Source organism: Miniopterus schreibersii, assembly GCF_964146895.1.
Source record: "Miniopterus schreibersii genome assembly, chromosome: 7".
In the NCBI taxonomy this organism is placed as follows: Eukaryota; Metazoa; Chordata; class Mammalia; order Chiroptera; family Miniopteridae; genus Miniopterus; species Miniopterus schreibersii.
Window position 1 is genome coordinate 46560697 of NC_138108.1, and position 19598 is coordinate 46580294.

General features: G+C 34.8%; 1 protein-coding gene across 2 annotated transcripts in view; it reads right to left on the reverse strand.

Annotated features, from left to right (window-relative positions):
* CSRNP3 (cysteine and serine rich nuclear protein 3) overlaps nt 1-19598 on the reverse strand; it is a 171500-nt gene that overhangs the window by 134940 nt on the left and 16962 nt on the right. The window contains exons 3-4 of one of the 2 annotated variants that reach the window (XM_081142804.1): nt 5776-5877; nt 3692-3780 (exon numbers count right to left, since the gene is read on the reverse strand). In XM_081142804.1, the coding sequence (XP_080998930.1) occupies nt 3692-3704 (13 nt within the window). In that variant the 5' untranslated portion in view covers nt 3705-3780; nt 5776-5877. The remainder of the gene's footprint in view (nt 1-3691; nt 3781-5775; nt 5878-19598) is intronic. The other variant, XM_081142803.1, reaches the window with a different exon arrangement.

Consider the following 19598-nt stretch of genomic DNA (forward strand, 5'->3'; position numbering starts at 1 on the left):
TGAAGAGAGAGGTCAGTTCGTTTTTGTTTGTTGATTTACTTTTTTTGGATAGAAGTCTGAAGAATGTGTACAGGTTGAAGGAAAGGGGCCAGCAAAGAAGACAAAGTTGAAGATCAAGGACAAAAAGAAAAATAACTAATGGCAAAAGCCTCGGCATCAGTGAGAGGGAACAAAATCAAACACAGCCTCTGCCTTCAATAGCAGGAAGGCCTCCTGATCCTTTTAGATTGGAGGAAAGAAAGAGTGTTGTTAGATGTAGCTGTCTGATACTGGGGAGGACTGCAAGGATGCACAAGTAGTTTCCACACAATGACCTCAATTTTCTTTTAAAATAGCAAGTGCACAGAGAGCAAAGGGGAGAGACTGTATGGCTTGAGTGGAGTGATAAACTTTTGAAATAGTGGCTGACCACAGTCAGAGGGAAAGGATTAGTGAATGCTACTGAGGGGCTAACTCAGATTAGAAAACCATAAATCGGCAGAGTGGTGTATTTTGCTCCCGTAGCACTCAATGTGCCTGGGTATAAGAAAGGAGAAGATTCACTACAGTTTGGATTCAAGGTAAACGTATAACATAAGAAGGGGCAGGCTGCAGAAATGTAAAGGCTCACTCACGTCCAGGCTAAATTTCAAGCAAGACTTGGAGAACGTGGAAAGGTCCAAGTTTCACTGAACTCAAAGAAAATGTGAGAAAAAAAGATTTAATTTCATTTGTAACCTAAGCTCATTCTTGACTTAATCTTATGTTTTAGATACAAGATCATCTATAAGCAAATAAAAGAAAACTAAAAACACACAGATGGTCAAACAGAAGTGAGTTTCAATTTAACAAGGGAGGCTAGAAATTGAAGTGTCTCAGTTGTGTTTCAATTGAGAGCAAGATGCTGCAGGTGGTTAGGAGGATTAGTGGCTGATATGGAGTGGACATTTATTGAGGTTGTGTAAATTAGGGTCTAACAGTGGTTCTCATCTTGAGATAATTTTGTCCTGAAGGGACACTGGGCAAGATCTGGAAACATTTTCAGTTTTCACAACCCGAGAGTGGAGTAGCACTGGCGTGTAGTGCCAGGGATGCAGCTCAACACCCTACAACACACTGGGCAGCCCCTACAACAAAGGATTATCTGATCAAAATATCAATAGTGCTCAAGCTGAGGAATCTGGATTAGATAAATCATAAAAACAATGGAAGAATAAGAATGGCTGGAAATCATCTGGAGAACCACTGAAAAAGGCAGAGAAGGAAGAGCTTCCCCGAGCACCACCAGCACGCCAGGTGATGTGAGATTCAAAGATGTATGCTTGCGGGTGATGATCTGAGAGAGAATGGAAGAGTCAGTGTTTGGAAGAGTTTGTGGAGCTGTGGTACAAATTTGCAAAAGGTTCCTGGGGTTAGCTTTTTGTAAAGCAAATACACGGAGGGTGAAAGCGTGTATTTACAACATTCACCTTAACAAATGATGATGCAGAAAACTTACCAATAGGTATTATATTCCATCACACTTGTTTTTAGTCGGCACTATGTGGAAAGTAGTATCTATTTCTTTTGTGTAAATTATGCAGTACTAAATCACTAGGCTTATTTTAAAATTCCACCTCTCCTTACACTCTATATTCCCTTTCCTGTTTCTATTTCTTCATAGCACTATCACCATCTAACATAATACATAATTAACTGGGGTTTTTTTATGTTTTTTTTTCTTTTTGCTTATGTGTTTCCACCCCCTAGAATGTAATTTCCTCTAAGGCAAGGATATTGGTATATTTTATTCAATGCTGTTGCTCTCGGGCACATAGCAGGCCCTTGCTAAATACCTGTTGAATGACTGTGGTTATATAAATTAATGCAACCCTTTGTCTAATGGCATAGTTCAAGCAAGGGGTGCCTTCACTGACTTTTCAAAACAGAACTTTACTATTTTTAATTACTTGGCTTGCTTTAACTTCTTAAGATATTACCCTTTTAAAAGTTTTTCATGAGAAGCACAGTGCAGTGTATTCCGTTTCAGGTAGAGTCTGGACTCCCACTCCATTGAAAATCTCTCTACTCATCCATCCATCTGCTTTGTGCTTATGGATCACTTAGGGGTTTATAGCATTCAGCCCCTTTCAAATTCACATGTCTTTCTAGGTCACTGGGGAAATAATTTAATTCTCTGGTGAGCTTAATAAAGAAGTCAAATGTACTGTAATAATAATAATAAAACACTAAGTAGGCAGTCCTCACTTTCGTTCTTTTCATAGGTGTTTGCATACTATTTTCGACAACATTAGATTTGCAGTTGTGGCAAAAAAGAAACTTTTCTTTCTTAGAATATCATATTACTTACTTGCGCTGTACTTAAAGATTGTTACTTTCAGAGGGGAGGGGGGTGGGAGGGATGAGAAGAGATTAACCAAAGAATTTATATGCATAACCCAAGGACACAGACAATAGTGTGGTGAAGGCCTGGGGGGGTGGGGACTGGGTGGAGAGGGGCAAAGGTGGGAAGGGACATCTGTAATACTGCCAAAAATAAAAAGTAAATTGAAAAGGAAAAGTCAGTTGGATGTGGGTTGTACTGAGAGCAACACTCCCATTGTATATACTCAGTATTCTGGGCTAATAAAAGTAAAAAATGAATAATACTTCAATCATTCCCACTGGGCTTTAGAATTCATAGCATGCTCTTTTAAATCTAGCTTGTCCTTTTAATTATGTGTTTCCTGTGTTAATGATAAAATTAATATCTGAGTAACATATGGTTGGACAATTCTTGAGAACAAAAACCATATCTTACTCATTTTGAAACAACCAAAGCACTTAGCTTTGCATATGGTAAGTTCCAAACAAATGTGAATGAACGCATCTTTGGATCAGTGATGAAAAGATGCAGAAACTGAAGAGAAGCTTGATCAATGCAATCAAAATAAAAGGTCATCAATATGTTTTCATTTCAAATTTTGAATATTTTGATTTTGGCGCCACAATAAGTCAGAAATCATCCACTTTCCCAAGCTATTCCATTAGAATGAATCATTTTAGCCTAAATTGTAATTTAAACTTGCAAATGAATATTTTTCATTAGTGTATTATTATAATAAGCTGTTTAAAGGGTGGGCTTCTTTTGCTTTTCTTTTTCAAACTTATGACTCCAAACAACTTAAACAGGTCTTTAAATAGTCTTTTTACTCATTCATATTGTCATTTTATTGTAGGCACATTTCCAACAAAAGCAGTTTCTTTGTACAGAGGGAAAGTCAGGGACTCTGATTCAAAGAATTTTAGAAGGATCGATGATTAGCTATTTTTTTAAACTGTGTTGTAGCCAAAGATACAAAACGAAGAGTAAACTGTGTTGTAGCCAAAGGTACAAAAGGAAGGGTAGAATTTAATAACATTTTATACAGATGTCTAATATTTATTTTAATGTAAACAGTGCTACCCTTTAAAAAAGTGAAGCAAATTATAATTTGGTTCTCTATTAAAACAATATTATCTTTTAATCACCCCCAACTGAACTAAATAATACACTTATAGTACAAAGGAAGTGTTTTTAAATCTTGAAGAGATTTTGTTGAAAATATGTATTTTAAATAAGAACATTTTCCTTACTATATAATTATACATTAGCGATAACAACTTGGAACAGTTACACAGTTATACCTCAGATCTGTAAAAGCATGGAAATAATAATGTATGAACTACTAACCTTGAGATCTCATGTACTCCAGTATCTTCCTGAAGATTCTATGCCTCTGAAAACATCTTTTTAGTCTGTTGGTATCTCCTTATTTTTTCCTTAAAAAAAGAGATTTGTTTCAATATGTTACATAATGTTATATTTTCTAAGAGTAAAGCTGACTACAAAGTGTAAATATAACCCAGAGGAAATTAACAGAAATCTTAGAATATAAATAAGGCATTAAACATAGAACTGAATATTGCACTATATATAATTTAGTGCAGAAAAATATCCATTCTAGAAGCAAGTAGTAAATTTCTAATATTTATAACCAATTTCATTCATTTATTTACCTGTTATTTATTCAAATATTTCTATGGACAAAAGGTTAAAGTCCTTCCATATTATTAATCAGCATTACACTGGAGTTAACTGACTTTCTAGTCCCTAGAAGATTAGTATCTTCAAGACACACAAAAATCAAGGAAAATTAATCAAAATGTTATAGCTACATAGTTCGTGACAATCACAATGAATATCTATTTCTTTTTATTTGGTTTACTTAAAGGAAATAATTTAATTCTAAAATAAAATATTTGTATCATCAGGTTTTAAGATAACTTAAATTTCAAGAAAATAATTTTAAAAGGTTCTTTAACATAAACATGATTTAAGAAATATCTTGTTTTTAAAATCACAGTGCCATAAATCAAAATGATTAGTGCAATATTTAATGAGGTTACGATATCCTGCTAGTAACTACACTTCTACTTTCCCAGACTAAAATGTACATAATCACTTTTTTTAAAGAATTAATAAACTTTTCATTCCAATATGTTAGGTTATATCCATATACAGCATAAAAATTCTTCCTTAAAAATGACATAGAGAACCTTGGAAAGTGTGGTTCATTTATTGTATTTCTACAATAGCCAGAAATGAACTATCACTGACAATATAGCCAATAACAATAGCTGGTATAGAAATACTATAAATGGGTTACTTGAGTGAAGAAATAACCTGAGCAAGTAACCTATGCTGATGTCGTGCAAGTATGATTAAATATCAAAAATCTTTAAGAAAAATAATTGTTTCAGGAAGATTGTGCTTCCAGGAGCCTCTTTTCCCCTTTAAACTTTATTAAACTTTATATGTATTCACATAAAGTTTAAATACATGGATTTAGAACAAGCTAGAACATCTGTGGTTCAACAGAATATTTTTTTGTTAATCCTCACCAGAAGGTATTTTTTCCATTGATTTTTTAGACAGTGGAGGGGAGGGAGTAAGGCGGGGGAGAGGGAGAGAGAGACGCACACACACATATTGATTGGTTGCCTCCTGCACGCACCCCAACCAGGGACAGGGTTCGAACCTGCAACCCAGGTACATGCCCTTGACTGGGAATCAAACCTGGGACCCTTCAGTGCAAGAGCCCACACTCTAACCACTGAACGACACCAGCCAGGGGGCTGCCTTTTCTGTTAATGATACATATCATGAGATTTCAAGTCAAGCAATTAAAAATCAACAAGCAAGCATGCTAACAGATCTCTCTACCTGCTCATAATGTGTCCATTAAATACAAACTTTAAAATATTCTTTGTAATTGCAACAAAATACTAAAAATAAATTAGATGCTGCATTGTCTGTAAATGCCATTTATAATCTGAAGTCAAATTTTTTGTTAATGAAAATTAATTCCATATTATTTAAAAGTCATTTTACTTATTGAAGTATCATTTAAGATTTTATCCCCCCAAAATAAGTTTTTGCTACTATAAAAATGTAGAAAAATTCCTATCTAGTTCAGTCTCCCTATGGTACAAATAAGAAAGCTGACTACTATATATTTGTGACATATATTTAAACCTAAAGAAAGAAATTAAGATTTTTTTGACTACCTACTGTTAAAATTAAAATAAAAAACATAATTGTATTACAACCAAATAAATAAAATACCTTATTTAGGCATTTAAGGTAGTCTATCAAGGGAAGCAGAAGTATTGAGAAATCTAGTGATCTAAACTTAAATACCTCTACTTAACCTGACATTTAGACAGAGGCCAAGGGACTCTTGGTGTTGGAAAAAAAGGGACTCAGACTCTCACCTGCTGGAAGGTCACGGATATAAAAATATATTTGCTGGACAGAACTGACCCTGAGGCCAATCAAGCCCCTAGGAAGACATCCATCACAAAGGAATAAGAATTCTGAAAGAACAAGTCATAGTCAATGCAAAGTTCCAAGTATTGGGGATATGAGGGCTGATGCTAGTTCTTAGTACAGTGTGCAGTAATTGATGCTCAAAACCTCTCCAATCCAGCACCGTGGTTCTGTGAATGTGACTTGGGGATGCTGGTTGTGTGAAACTGTGTGAGGAAGGTGTGTGCACACATGTGTGAGAGATAATTAAAAGACTTGTGGTACTAAGAGCTCTAGGTCAATAGCACTTGCTCTGAGACCTAGGCAACTCTATAGAGGAATAATCCCTAGATAATGTACCTCAGGAAGATCTAGGGGCTGCTACTCTTCCTTTACAAGCCTTCTGGGCACATCAGTGGTGAATTACACAGGACTGGTGGAAACTGTCATTTTCCTGGAAACCTATGTTTATGAGGTGATCACATTCTGCATTGGATATCCCCAGTATAACCTATTATACCGCTACTTGAGTGGGATCCTGGTCCTATGGTTTCATCAGTGATAAGTGACATCTGGGACAGATTTGTGGATAAATATAACCATCCCAGATACTATGAAAAATATTCAGGAAGGGTGAAATTTATAGAATACTAAGAACACACACTAACAGAAATGTAATGCTATTCATCCTCACAAATATTTTTGTGCTCACCAAAAGAACCCCCCAGTTTCTGATTATGATTTCTTTGAAAAAGAAAATAGACATAAACCTGTATTATTTAGAAATGTGCTCCTAACTCTCATGGTTCATATCTGGTCTTTTCTACTATATCGGTTCAATCGAGAAATTCCCTAAGACCAGCTTTTCGCTTTTAGAAATTCCTGCAATTTTGCAGGGCTAGAGACAAAGGTGAACATCATCTCCCCTTGTTCCAGGGCCCTGGGCTTCCTGGTTGCCCTTGAACATTACTGCAAATCATCCTGCAAGTCCCAGCAGCCATGCAGAATGGCAAGGGTCAAGTAACTCTCCCATGTTTGTCAACATTTTCTCTAAAGGTCACCTTCGGTAGGTCGGTGAGACACAAAGCTTTTGTTGGCGTAATTTAATCAATAGTTATGCTAGACTTCACTGAGGTTGCTAAAGGCCACATCTCAATGGTAGCCATGACTGAGCTATAGGATCAGCTTGTGCTATTTTTAATATGGGTGATTCAATGATTAATTCTAAGAAAATATAACTTGTTTAAAACACTCTTATCTTGTTCCTGTCTTTAATTTTTTTTTATGGCAAGCAATGGGGTTTTGAGAATATACTTGTTCCAGAATCACAGTACTGAGACACCACCCCAATCCCAGCCGGTCATGTCTACATGGCTGGAAGTGTGGCTCATACCAATCTATGAACACAACTGAAGGAATGTGAAATTGCTGTTCATTGATTCTAAGGTGATGATAAGACTTTTAAGTTCAGTACAATAGTTTAATTGTATTTGTAACTACATCTCAAAATACAGTATTGCATAATTAATATGCCTGCAACCAGCAAAAGTATCTTTCACTCTAGAGGACAGCTACCTGACTACAGCAAAGAGCCTAGAGCAAACAAATCTATTAGGAAAGGTGAATCTGACATGTAAAATTTGACCCTATTTAAGAAAATAAAACCCTACTGACAGTCACATTGATTCTATTTAGAATGATTTCATTAATAACAGTTCCACTCCAATTTTGTACCTTCACACATGCTGAAGTAGTTATCAAAATATATGTAGCCATCAATTCATTCATTTAACAAACAAAAAATGAATTTCCATTTTTTCTTAACATGTGTTGGACTATAATAAAGCAGTATCACACGACCAAAACATTTCTAAAATGATTATAGTAGTTAGCCATCCTGTTAAATAAAGTGGACAAGAGTCACTGAAACAAATTCAATCCAGCCCTGCTTGGGCTATTTATTTATCAGGTAGTCACCGTGGTGGTTCTTCCACTCAATCAGCTGTGCTTGAAAGTGCAAAAAATTCTCGAAAATTGTTCAGATATATCTTTGTAAAGGCATAGGAAAAGACTTAATTGGAAATTTGTAAGAATTATAAAAGAACCTGGGTGAAAATTTAGGTAAAAATTTAAAAACCCAAAGAAGTAGATAATTTCCCAAAAAATGTAAATTAGCAAGACTGAACCAAAAAGAAATGTAAACTTGACTCAACAGAGTATCATAAAAGAGATTGAAAAGGTGTTTCAGGTTCTACCATCACAAGGGCAAATAGGATCAGCAAGGTACAGGGAAGCCTTAAAGAATCTTTACAATGGTCTCCAAATTGTTTAGATCATTCACTTCACCAACAGAAAAGCTTCTTGACCTCTACACATTTTTCACTCACTCCATTCATGTTCACACTTCCCCACTTACGCAATTTAGGGTTCATCATTCATCATGGTAGTCTCTCCCTTACACATACACTCGCCTCCAAGGCCTCTCTTTCTCTTTAAATCAGTGTGAAAAAAATAAAATCACCTAGTTAAGTTCAGCTGTCTTCCTTCTATGAACCTGCCCCTAGTACTGAACAGATTATTATAACTAGAGAAAATGTAGGATATTGCATTACTGGCATAACTATTGAGATATGATAAAGACCTTCAAGTGAGTTCCCTGATTATATCATATTTCCTTTGTTAATTCACGCTTTAACTCTATACTACTACTAAAAGGGGCACTTTGCTTCTATTCAACTCTTGAACATTTCTTCAAGAAATGGAGCTCACTCCCCAACCCCCACCTTAAGTGTGAACTGTACTTAGTAAGTTGCTTCCAGAGAATAGATTATGAAAAAAGGAAACTAGCAATGTTACAATGGAGAAATCTGGCAGATACCATCTTAATTAAATGACTAACATTATTATCACCAGTGATACATCATGCTGATGTCATCTACTCCCTGATATGATTTAATACAAAAAAGCTTTTCACTTCTGTGGTATTCTTCTGTTAGATCCATAACTCAAGTCTAATCATGAGAAAAATATCAGAGAAAAATAAATTTGAGGAACATTCTAACTATGCTTTCCAAAGAAAAGCAAGGAAAGACTGAGAAACTGCCACAGATCAGAGGAAACTAAGGAGCCATGACTAAACTTGATGTGCTACCCTTAAGTTGATCTGAGGATCGAAAAGAACATCTGTGGGTAAACTATGAAATCTGGAGTCTGTAGTTTGGTTAATAGCACTACAATACCAATGTTAAATTATTTGGGCAAGTGTACCATGGTTATGTAAGATGTTAACATTGGGGGAAGCTGAGCAAAGGGTCTATTGGAATTAACTCTGTGCTATTTTTGCAACTTTTCCATTAATCTAAAATTCTTGCAAAATAAAAGCTTAGTTTAAAAAGCCTATGAATTATTTATGTTTATCTCTTTGTCTTAAACCTCACATCCAAACAATCAGCACCTTCTGTCAGCTCTGCCTTTAAGACGTACCCTGTATCTGACCACTTCTCATCAAGTCCCCACATCTCTTACTTCTTTCTACTATGGAACAACAGCCTCCCACTCTTCCTTCTCCATAGACTCCCCTTTGCCTGTTTACAGAGTCAAGCTCCTTGCTGACATCTCACTCCAGATACTACACAGCCCACTTCCTCACCTCAAGTCTTTGTCAAAATAGCATCTCCTTGGAGGGCCGCTTATGACCATTTACTTAAAATAGGCACCCCCATTCCTATATCCTAACACTACTTTATCTTCGCAGTATATTTAGGAACATTTATGACATAATATTATTTACATATTTGCTTAGTATCCTTCTTGATGACTAGTGTAAACATCATGAGGGCAGAGATTTTACCTTGTTGAATGAGGAAATAAATACCTTTTGCTTGGTACTTATGGGGAAAACTGAAATTGTACCCAAAGCCGGCAGAAGTATGAGTTTTGCTGCCTTTTTAAAAAAGCAATATAACAATATCTAGTAAGTCAATTCTCCCACTCTTAGAAATCCATCCCATAAAAAGTAAAGCACCAGTTTGTAAGGACATTTTCAAAAAAACATATTACAGCCTTGTTCTACAGTATCATAAAAACTAAGCTGAAACTTGCTTGGCCTGTGTGGCTCAGTAGTTGAGCATCAGCCCATGACCAAGAGGGCACAGGTTCGATTCCAGGTGAGGGCACATGCCCAGGTTGTGGGCTCAGTTTCCAGTAGGGGGCATGCAGGAGGTGGTCAATCAATTTTTCTCTCTCTTCAATGCTTCTATCTCCCTCTCCCTCTCCCTTTCTCTCTCTCTCAAAGACAATGAAAATATATTTTTAAAAAACAACAAATAAATAAATAAAAAATAAGCTGAAACAAATGAACACTTAAAGAGTAAAGATTAATTAAAATGTGATATATCAATACCTTGGAATATTGTGCAGTGATTAAAAATAAAACAGAGCTATAACATAACGTGGGTAATTTCCATCAGGTATTGTTCAATAAAAAAATCAAGATGAAAATGTATATAATAAATTTTTGATTAAAATTTTGTGGGAATATGTATATCTGTTTATCTATGATTATATAATATTGAAAAAATATCAAGGAATATAAATTAAGTCAATAAGAATTCCCTACCAGAGCAAGAGATGTGAATGAAGGACAAAGGGAAAAAAGAGGGAAAAGCCCAGCAAAATAAAAAGATAAAAAGAGGGAGAGAGAGAGAACATTAAACAAATTCTGTGATATGATATTTATGACTTCACATAAAAATTCATGTGTGTCTGCATGAAAGAGAATTATTCAGGGAAATCAATTTTGAAGCACAGAATGGTTTTTGGACACTGGGCCCACAATTTTTTCAGGCAGAAACCAACTTTTAAATATAAAATTGACTGCAGGTCTCCTTAATCTCACAGAGAAAATAGAGAATTGCTGCTAGAATTGATCAGATTCCCAAGAAATGCATAAATTCTTACAGATGGTCCTAAGAACACAGCTAAATTGCAGACTATGTTAGTCAGTGAACTTTTACGCTCAGCTGCAGAAAATAGAAATCAAACCTAGAAAAAGAAAAAGCAATATTCACTTGGGAATGAAAGAAGATCCTTTCAGCATTTGTTCCTTCAATTTTTAATAAAGCAGCCTACGGCATCTACCTTAATTGTTACGATGGGCATTTTTTCTCTTGAAAACCAGTTACTGTCTCGCAGGGTAGAAATACCCAAACAATGTCTTGAATAGTTGTTGGGGCTACAATGAAAATTTTCATCTCCTAAAAAGAGGAACAAATCAGACTTTCTGTTATGTCAAAATATGTCTTTATCTCCTCTGCCACGATACGATGTAAGAAGCCCCACAAATATCCCCTTGGAGAGAGTGCCCGTTACCTAGCATTTAATAAGTGTTTCCATACTTTCTCCACATTTCAGAAACATTGCATGTTGTGGAAATGTTTCATGGTTACATATAACCACGTAATTAGTCTGGCCCCAAGTTGGTCTGCTTGTAACACCACAGAGCACATGGTGCCAATGCCAAGTATTAAAATGTGGATAAAGGAAAGAGGGATCCATTCTAGATATTATATGATGGAATTTCATTATAAAAGTCTATCTGGATATAGACTTCATGAGAGATGACTTTATAATCAAGTGATTTTGCCAAATGTGAATTCTAAATGAACCTTGACTGTAGATATTTAAAAATATGAGTAGAGACATGTAGATTCAATCCAGTTCGAAAAAGAAATATTAGTGGCATAATAAAGTAATAAGTCTTAGACTCTAGACCACCAAAACCACTGTTTGACATCTTTCTCATGTTTTTCATCTTTCTTACCTCTGTGACTTTAGGCAAATTGCTTAATATCAGTTTCTTCATCTGTTGAATGGGCATGTGAATTCTGGTTTTATATTTTGTAGGGAAAATAAGTAAGGCATTTAAGACAACATGTGACTGATAGTAGATCTTTAATGTACTAGTTCTCTCTATCAACCAGAAAAAGAAAAAAGTACAGAATATGATAGAATATTTATAAATTTTAAAAGCAACTGGCTTGAGATATTTCCACTATTTATTTATAAAGAATTTTATTGTGCAGTGATATTTAAAAATAATAATAATTTGGATCTTCATGTTGATTAACTATGATTGAAATAAATTACTAATATGGTAGCCATTACTATTGGTCACCCATTGTTTTTCTTCCTCCCATGTTTTTCTGGCAAAACACTCTACATCTCCTTTTTAATTACAAGAAATTGGTAAGTGAATGAGATCTAGCCAATCAAAGGACCTTATCCCTTGGCCTCAGTGATTGGTTCAGTGAAGGGCATGTGACCCATTCTAAGGTTATCAGTAAGGGCTCAGTTTAAAAAACAGAGTCAATGTTAGGTGGTCCAATGGGATAAATTTCATTTAGTGGACTAGTTATAAGGGCTTTTTAAGAGCTAAAATGCCAAACGAAACAGAGAAAACAAAGGAACTCCAAGATTAGCAACAGTAGGAAGATGCTGACACCCTTCCAGCTGGAGGCACAAAGGAAGGAGTGGTGTCACCAGAGCTCAAGCCCTGGTGCTTCCTGGTGGGAACCAGATCTGTGAGGAGGCTGCTACATGTGGGTTGGGGCCACAAAAGCAGGGTTCTTACAGCAAGGGCTGGAACCATGGAGAAGATGCAGTGGCCACCTGAAGCATGAATGAGTGGGTTGGAATATTATGGTTTATCTTTTCATCCTGCCCTCCAGTGCCTCTTATTGGCTGAATCCATATGAAATTCAGTAGGCACAGCAGTCAAGAAATGCAGTTTTTAGAGGAAGGGCAAACACTGGATCTGAAGACAGGTGGGCACACACCTGACACATTAAGACAATTCTCACAAAAGCAGGAGATATTTCACCATGTAAACTGTTGGAGCCAGGGGTGGAAGAGACTGCTCTTTAACTTCAAGAACATAGTGCTAGAACAATGTGTATGTCTACATGGAGGCAGGTATCTCCCACAGATCTTAGGAAAAGTCATAACTCCAAGAGCACCAAGAGAAGAAAATGAGGCCCTCCCAAGTGAGAGAAGAGCCAAGTCTGGGGGCAGGAAGAGCACTGAACTCATCAATTGAAACTCAGATCCATTTTTGCCTGATAAGACCTCACCACTGTCTTTCTCAGTTACATAAACTAAGATATCTCTTTTGTTAAGCTACACTGTGTAGGGCTTTTTTCACTTGAAATAAAATGTCTTTACTAATATAACCATGATCAATAACTGAATATTTTAAAGAAGTGTCAGGACAAATGCCTAGTGTTACCAGTAAAAGAAATGAAACAATAGGGATAGTCATATATTGCCAGTAAAAAAAAAAAAATTAGGTGAATGTGGTTATGTTGACAGGTCTTGGTTGACCATAATACTGAATGAATTCTCTCTCTCTTTTTTATTAAATTTATTGGGGTGACATTGGTTAACAAGATCATATAGATTTCAACTATATGTTTCATAGTAATGTATCATGGAAATGTAAACTCTCTTTTATCTTAAATAAGAAATTTAAATAACAAAATACAAATATAAAGGTAATTTCTCCCAGCCTTTTAAAATAGAGGAGCCAATTGATTTCTTTGATTCCTGCCTGGTAATCAGACTACAAAAAGAGTGCAGATCAATGCCAGATGGAGGCTATCACAATAAAAACTGGCCACAAAGAAACAAAAAAATGTATTTAAAGTGAAGCTGCAGCTACAATACGTGGTATGTAAACAGAGCAGTTTTATTCTCTTTTATTCTACCTCAAGAATCTAGGAGAGTTTTGCCCTGCCGGGCGTGGCTCAGCGGTTGAGCATCGACCTAGGATCCAGGTGATCAGGGTTTGATTCCCGGTCAGGGCACATGCCCGGTTGCGGGCTTGATCAATGACTCTCTCATCATTGATGTTTCTGTCTGTCTCTCTCCCTCTCCTTTCCTCTCTCTGAAATCAATAAAGATATATTTAAAAAAAAAAAAAAAAAAAAGAATCTAGGAGAGTTTTGTTGTTGTTTTTTTAATAAAGTAGATGATTATCCTTTAACCCAATTGCAAAAAAGCTAAAGGAGACCCAATCAACACTTATTTATTTGTACTGAACACTAATGTTTCTAGCTTCTCCTTCTTTCACACTAACCAATATCTAAAAAAATGTTTCCCTTTCTCCACATCTTTACAAACATTTGTTATCTCTTGTCTTTTTTTATGTTTGGGAGCAGAGAAGGTCTGCCAAAGCATTCCCTAATGGCCAAATACATGATATATTTGACCACATAAACATACTTCTATGGCAAACATAGGAAGATTTAAAAGACAAATTTAAAAAATAAAAAATATATTATTGCATTTGTGTGAATCAAATAATCCTTAATATTATATTATAAAGCAATGAAAGAGAAAATCCTTTTAATAAAAAAGATACAAAATAGACAATTTATACAAAAAATATATAAAGAAATAATTAGCTTCTTACTGTTCAGAAAAATTCAAGTTAAAATGCCAATGAAATATCAGTTTTTCCCTACCAATTGACCAAAGTGTGTGCATATGTTACACACACACACACACACACACACACACACACACACACACACACACACACACACGGAGGGAGGGAGGGAGGGAGGGAGGGAGGGAGGGAGGGAGGGAGGGAGGGAGGGAGGGAGGGAGAGAGCGCGAGGGAGGGAGGGAGGGGGAGAGAGAATAATCTGGCAAGATGTTGGAGAAATAGGTACTCAACTGCTAGCAGTGGGCATATAAATTGGTCAAGCTTTCTAGAGGGCAATTAAAAGGATACCCTTTAAACTATGATCTCCATCTTTAGGGATTTATTCTAAGATTTATTTACAAATATTTCATAACAGCAGGAATTGTATTAGTGAAAAATTCTAGGAAGCTATTATAATGAATGAATACAATAAAGTCTTCTTAGGCTAAAATACACAAAAACAAACTGAGAAGACATAGATATTAGACATATTTAAGGACATAAATATAACAAAAATTACTCATTTCACTATCCAAGGGAAATTTTTCACTTTCTATGTTTCTATAGAAAATATGTTTCTCTTTTTACTTCTGAATCTTATTACATTCATACCTCATACATAAGAGTTTAAAAATGGGATGATACTGTAATATAATTTTGCAAACTTCTTTTATTAATGTGAATATATTTTTGTCATAACAGATACATTAGTTCAACTGTTTTTATTGGCCACCTACTAATCCATTGTATGGGTTTTCATAGAATTTTTCATCATAAGAAAAAAATATTGCAAAATACTCATCCTTACAGTTAAGTTTTTTGATACATTTGGCTTTCTAAAGTAATAAATAAGTGTTAATATATTGATTCAAAATATCTCAATGATCTATTCTTAAAATATTGAATTTTAACTTAATAAATTTAAAGACTGATAAAAGTATGTAGGGAGTTTAAAGAGTGGTTTTATTTATACTGGCAATATTATATGTACAAATTGGGAACTTCATGAACATCTGACATGAAAACATTTTTTCTTGGGTCTGTACCTACTGAAGACCCTAATTGTATTCAACAACCTTCATTTCTATACAATTAGCTTATTTCAGCTCACTCATGTCATTTTTTAAGATGACAAAAATCATTTGATTAATTAAGTCAAATCATTTCTGAAAAAAAGTCATGAACAGGTCAATCAAAATAACCTTATTTAGTACCTAATGTTGTGAGAATCAAATGAAATGATTCGTTTAAAGCATCTAGCACAATGCCTGGCAGATGAAAAAATCATTGCATATAATAAAGCTTGCTATTATAATTATTACCATCAAATACAGTCCTTGACATCAAGAAGCTTAAAGTAATTGTAATTATAAATTTCAACCATTTTCATGTTCTAGCTGCAAAGCTAGTGAATGCTTAAAAAGCGAGAGCTATTCTGTTGAAGATAACAATATTTATGCTGTGCTTATCATTTTTGGATTCCATTATATTCTTTAATTTTTCATCAAACCATTTGCTTATCTCATATTGAGGGGAATTTAAAAATATATATGCTTCTTTACTAATGTCCATAAATTATTTATTCAAGTCTACTCCCTGCGAATAATTTTGCAGTCTCTCCAAACTTATGCAGTTTTTAAAAAAGCTAGGCCTAATGTATGATATGTAGGTCTTATGTAGCCATGATCTTAGCATAACATTTAATTTTAGCATTGGGGTGTCACCATAATTGTCAACCTAATCATCAATTCTTTTGGTAGTATAACACCCTTAAAAAGTGTGTATGTCTGTATATATATATTATATTTAATACATATTATATTGTATAATTTTGTCTTGGAGAGAGTAGTACAAATTTCAGACTTAAAAACAATACATATAAAATATGTACTAGCCAAATGGTGGTGTCACAGAAACAGCAAACAGCAGAAAGTCAGATATGACATAGCAAGATAATGGATGACATCTTTGGAAAAATCATGAAATAGGACAGGTTATGTTAGAAGAATTAACTATGTTTAAAATTAATAGCCATTATTTCTCCAAAATGGAATTAAATAATCCCAACTCTGTCATTGTTAAGATTTAGACCATATACATTTTTTATAATGTAGAGGTCACAGGTATTAGAGCAAATTTAAAGATGAATTATGTTAAGTACTCTTTATTGTGAACACTTAAAAGTAATTTTATTAATATGATTTGAAACTAAAATATGTACATTTTCATGTTACAATATTTCCACTAACATTATCGTCCAATCATGGCATAAAGATATATAGCATTGCATTCATTTCAGGTTTCCACAGTGTCACAATTAATGAGACCCACTACTGTATTTCAGTCAGAAATATCTAGTTCTTTTATTATTTTTTTAAATCCTCACACGAGGACACGTTTTGTTTTTTTTAATTGATTTTAGAGAGAGAGGGGGAGAGAAAGAAACACTCAGTCGCATCCTGCATGCACCTGACCAGGGATCAAACCCGAAACCTGTGTATGTGCCCTGATCGAGAATTGAACCTGCCACCTTTCAGGGTGCTGGATGATGCTCCAGTGCTTTTAGCACTTTGGTGAGCAATCTTCACCAGCTTTCACAGCGCTTTGGAAATTGTTTTCACAGAGTTTGGGGTATTTTTTGGAGGGGAGGGTAGTCATGCTAATCTAGACCACTGCACATATCCATTAAGAATTTTAAAGTGATTTAATAGTTCCTTATATCAAACAAGTTTCATAACATTTCATTCAAATTCCTAGAATCGTAAATTATATAAATCAATCTTTACTACTGCTCCATTATTATATTTGTGAGATAAGATAAAACCAAATGCAACAAATTGAGTGTCCATTTAAAGTTTAATTCCTACATGAAAATTAAATGCCATTTAGAGAAAATGACTTTCTAGTTTTTACATGTAGGCTGTGATAGAAACTCAAATATTTATCTTTTGTTATATTTATTATGATTGCTCTTTCTTCATTACATTTAAAAACTACACTTTTAACCTGAACCCAACTCTCACTGGAACTCAGTAAATTTGAGACATTTCATTAGTCTATTTTATGCCAGATCATCACTATAGCTGAACATATAAATGTATGGTACAACAGACCTATAGCCCTAAAACATTCCAGCTTATTCCCAAATTTCTCAGGCAAAGAAGTAACAGTTTCAGAGTACAAACATGTACTTTCCAGAGTGAAATGGTTAAATATTGCAGTCAATTCAAAAATAGCACTAACTGGCTCCTTTCCTTTTCTCTCTCTTTTTTAAAAGCAGAACCACGTTTAATTCTTTTCTGCAGTCACATGCTCACAAATATACTTCCCTTGAGCTGTCAGAAAGCATCAGATTGCCTGATCTGCATGACGAATTTTAAAATCTTTTCAGAAACACAAGGACATTTGCTTCGGGCATTATGGTTTCATCACCACCATCATAAACAAGTATAAAACCAACCAATCACTGATATTCAAACCAAAGCCAAATGGTGCTTTGAAAATGGTTAGTAGAATTGCAATCATCTAAATTCCCTTGGATCCATTTTTCAAGTCATGATATCTGCAGCCGAGCATTCATTTATTTATTGCCATCACGACTCCTAGTTGACCCCAAAATAAAAATGTGATTCTTATAGAGAGGTTTATAAAATGCAAATACTGTTAGAAATATTTGTGAACAAATTACACTGTCAGATGAAAATATTCTAGTGACTAAAGTAACAATGGTATCTTTAATATTTAATAGCCACTTTAATTCTTGTGCTGTTTATGAAATACAGTTACAATATCAATTCCACCTATGAACATCCTGAGTAAATAATAGATGTGGGAAATTGGAAGATTTTCTATGATGTATTTCAGATCTCGTAATAATAGAGCCTTATCCCTTGAATGATGTGCAGAACAGTATCATTAACACCACCAAGAATACTTTTATATTTAGTTTTTATGAAGCTAACTGAGAGCTAAATCCACAAGCGATAAACGTTTTTCTAGATTCACTATGATATTGATATATAAAATCTTATTTGAAATTTGATCCAATTATGCTTTTAAGTTTAAAGCCAAAGTTAAGTTTTCCAAGGTTTAAAACAAATAAGCAAATACAAAAGCCAATTCTGTACCTAGTCAGCAAATGGAATATAATTACTCCATTCAATCAGAAGCTGTGACTAAGTGACTCTAATCGAAATGCAAGGTAAGTGGGTTTCTGAGGTCTTGAATTATTGAACAAGTAAAGTAGGGTCCTGGAGTTCAGAGAATGGAAAGATATCATTATCTTTTTTTCCGGGGAGTCCAGGCTGCCCATTCACCTCTCTGGCAAAAGTGGAATGTACAAAAGGTTTTACTTTTAAAGTAAATTAAATAACCTCCTATTTGTTAGCTGCTATTAAAGATTCACGCTGCATACTTCATCTCACCTTCTCTTCACTGTAATATTTTCACATTATCGCAAGTAGCATTATGTCACTAAGACAAACCAATTTCCTTTATGTAAATGTAAAACAACATGTTTGCTGTAAGATATCTCCATCAATGTCAGTGACATACAAGGAAAGTCTTAACAGTCTGCCCTGTCTCTTAAGGAAAGGGAAAAGCAAATTGTTTATTCACACTCAATTTCTCTGTCCACTGTTTCTTTAGCTCATTGAATTTATTCATAAACTTATCACTGGCACTCTATTACATCCAAGAGATATCAGCACATTCACCAGAAACCAACTAAAAAAAAAAAGGCAAAAAAAGATAAGATGTCAATTCCCTTTTCCAAAAGACAGACTCATCATTCTATTTCTAAGAGGAGCTGGCACAAAGATACAGGCATGTCTTTTGCTTGATGACTAGGGTCCTACACTGAGTAGTCAGTGGTGTAATAGCCCCATCGGAGAAAATAAGGATCTATAATCAAGTCCTCTGCCGCTAGCTCACGCTTGGATTCTTGTCAAGTTACTCTCTCTGGACCTCTGTCTCCACATTTGTAAAATAAGAGAGTCAGCCTAGATTTTGTCAAAGGCCCTACTAGTTCTAACATTCTTTGATTTCAAAATGAGGGTTGATGCTTTACTATTGTTTGTCTTACTTTGTTAGACACAGAGCATTGGATCCTCTCAAAAAATATAACTAAATGGATTTTCATTCTCAACTTGTCCAACTTTATAAAATAATTAATAAGGTTTTATATTGGAGATCAGGCCACAGTAACAGGAACCCCCCATCGATCACATTTTTCATCTACCCTTCCTACTCTTCCTCCCTACTGTTTATCGCAAATCATGGTTCAGATCACACATTAAATTACAA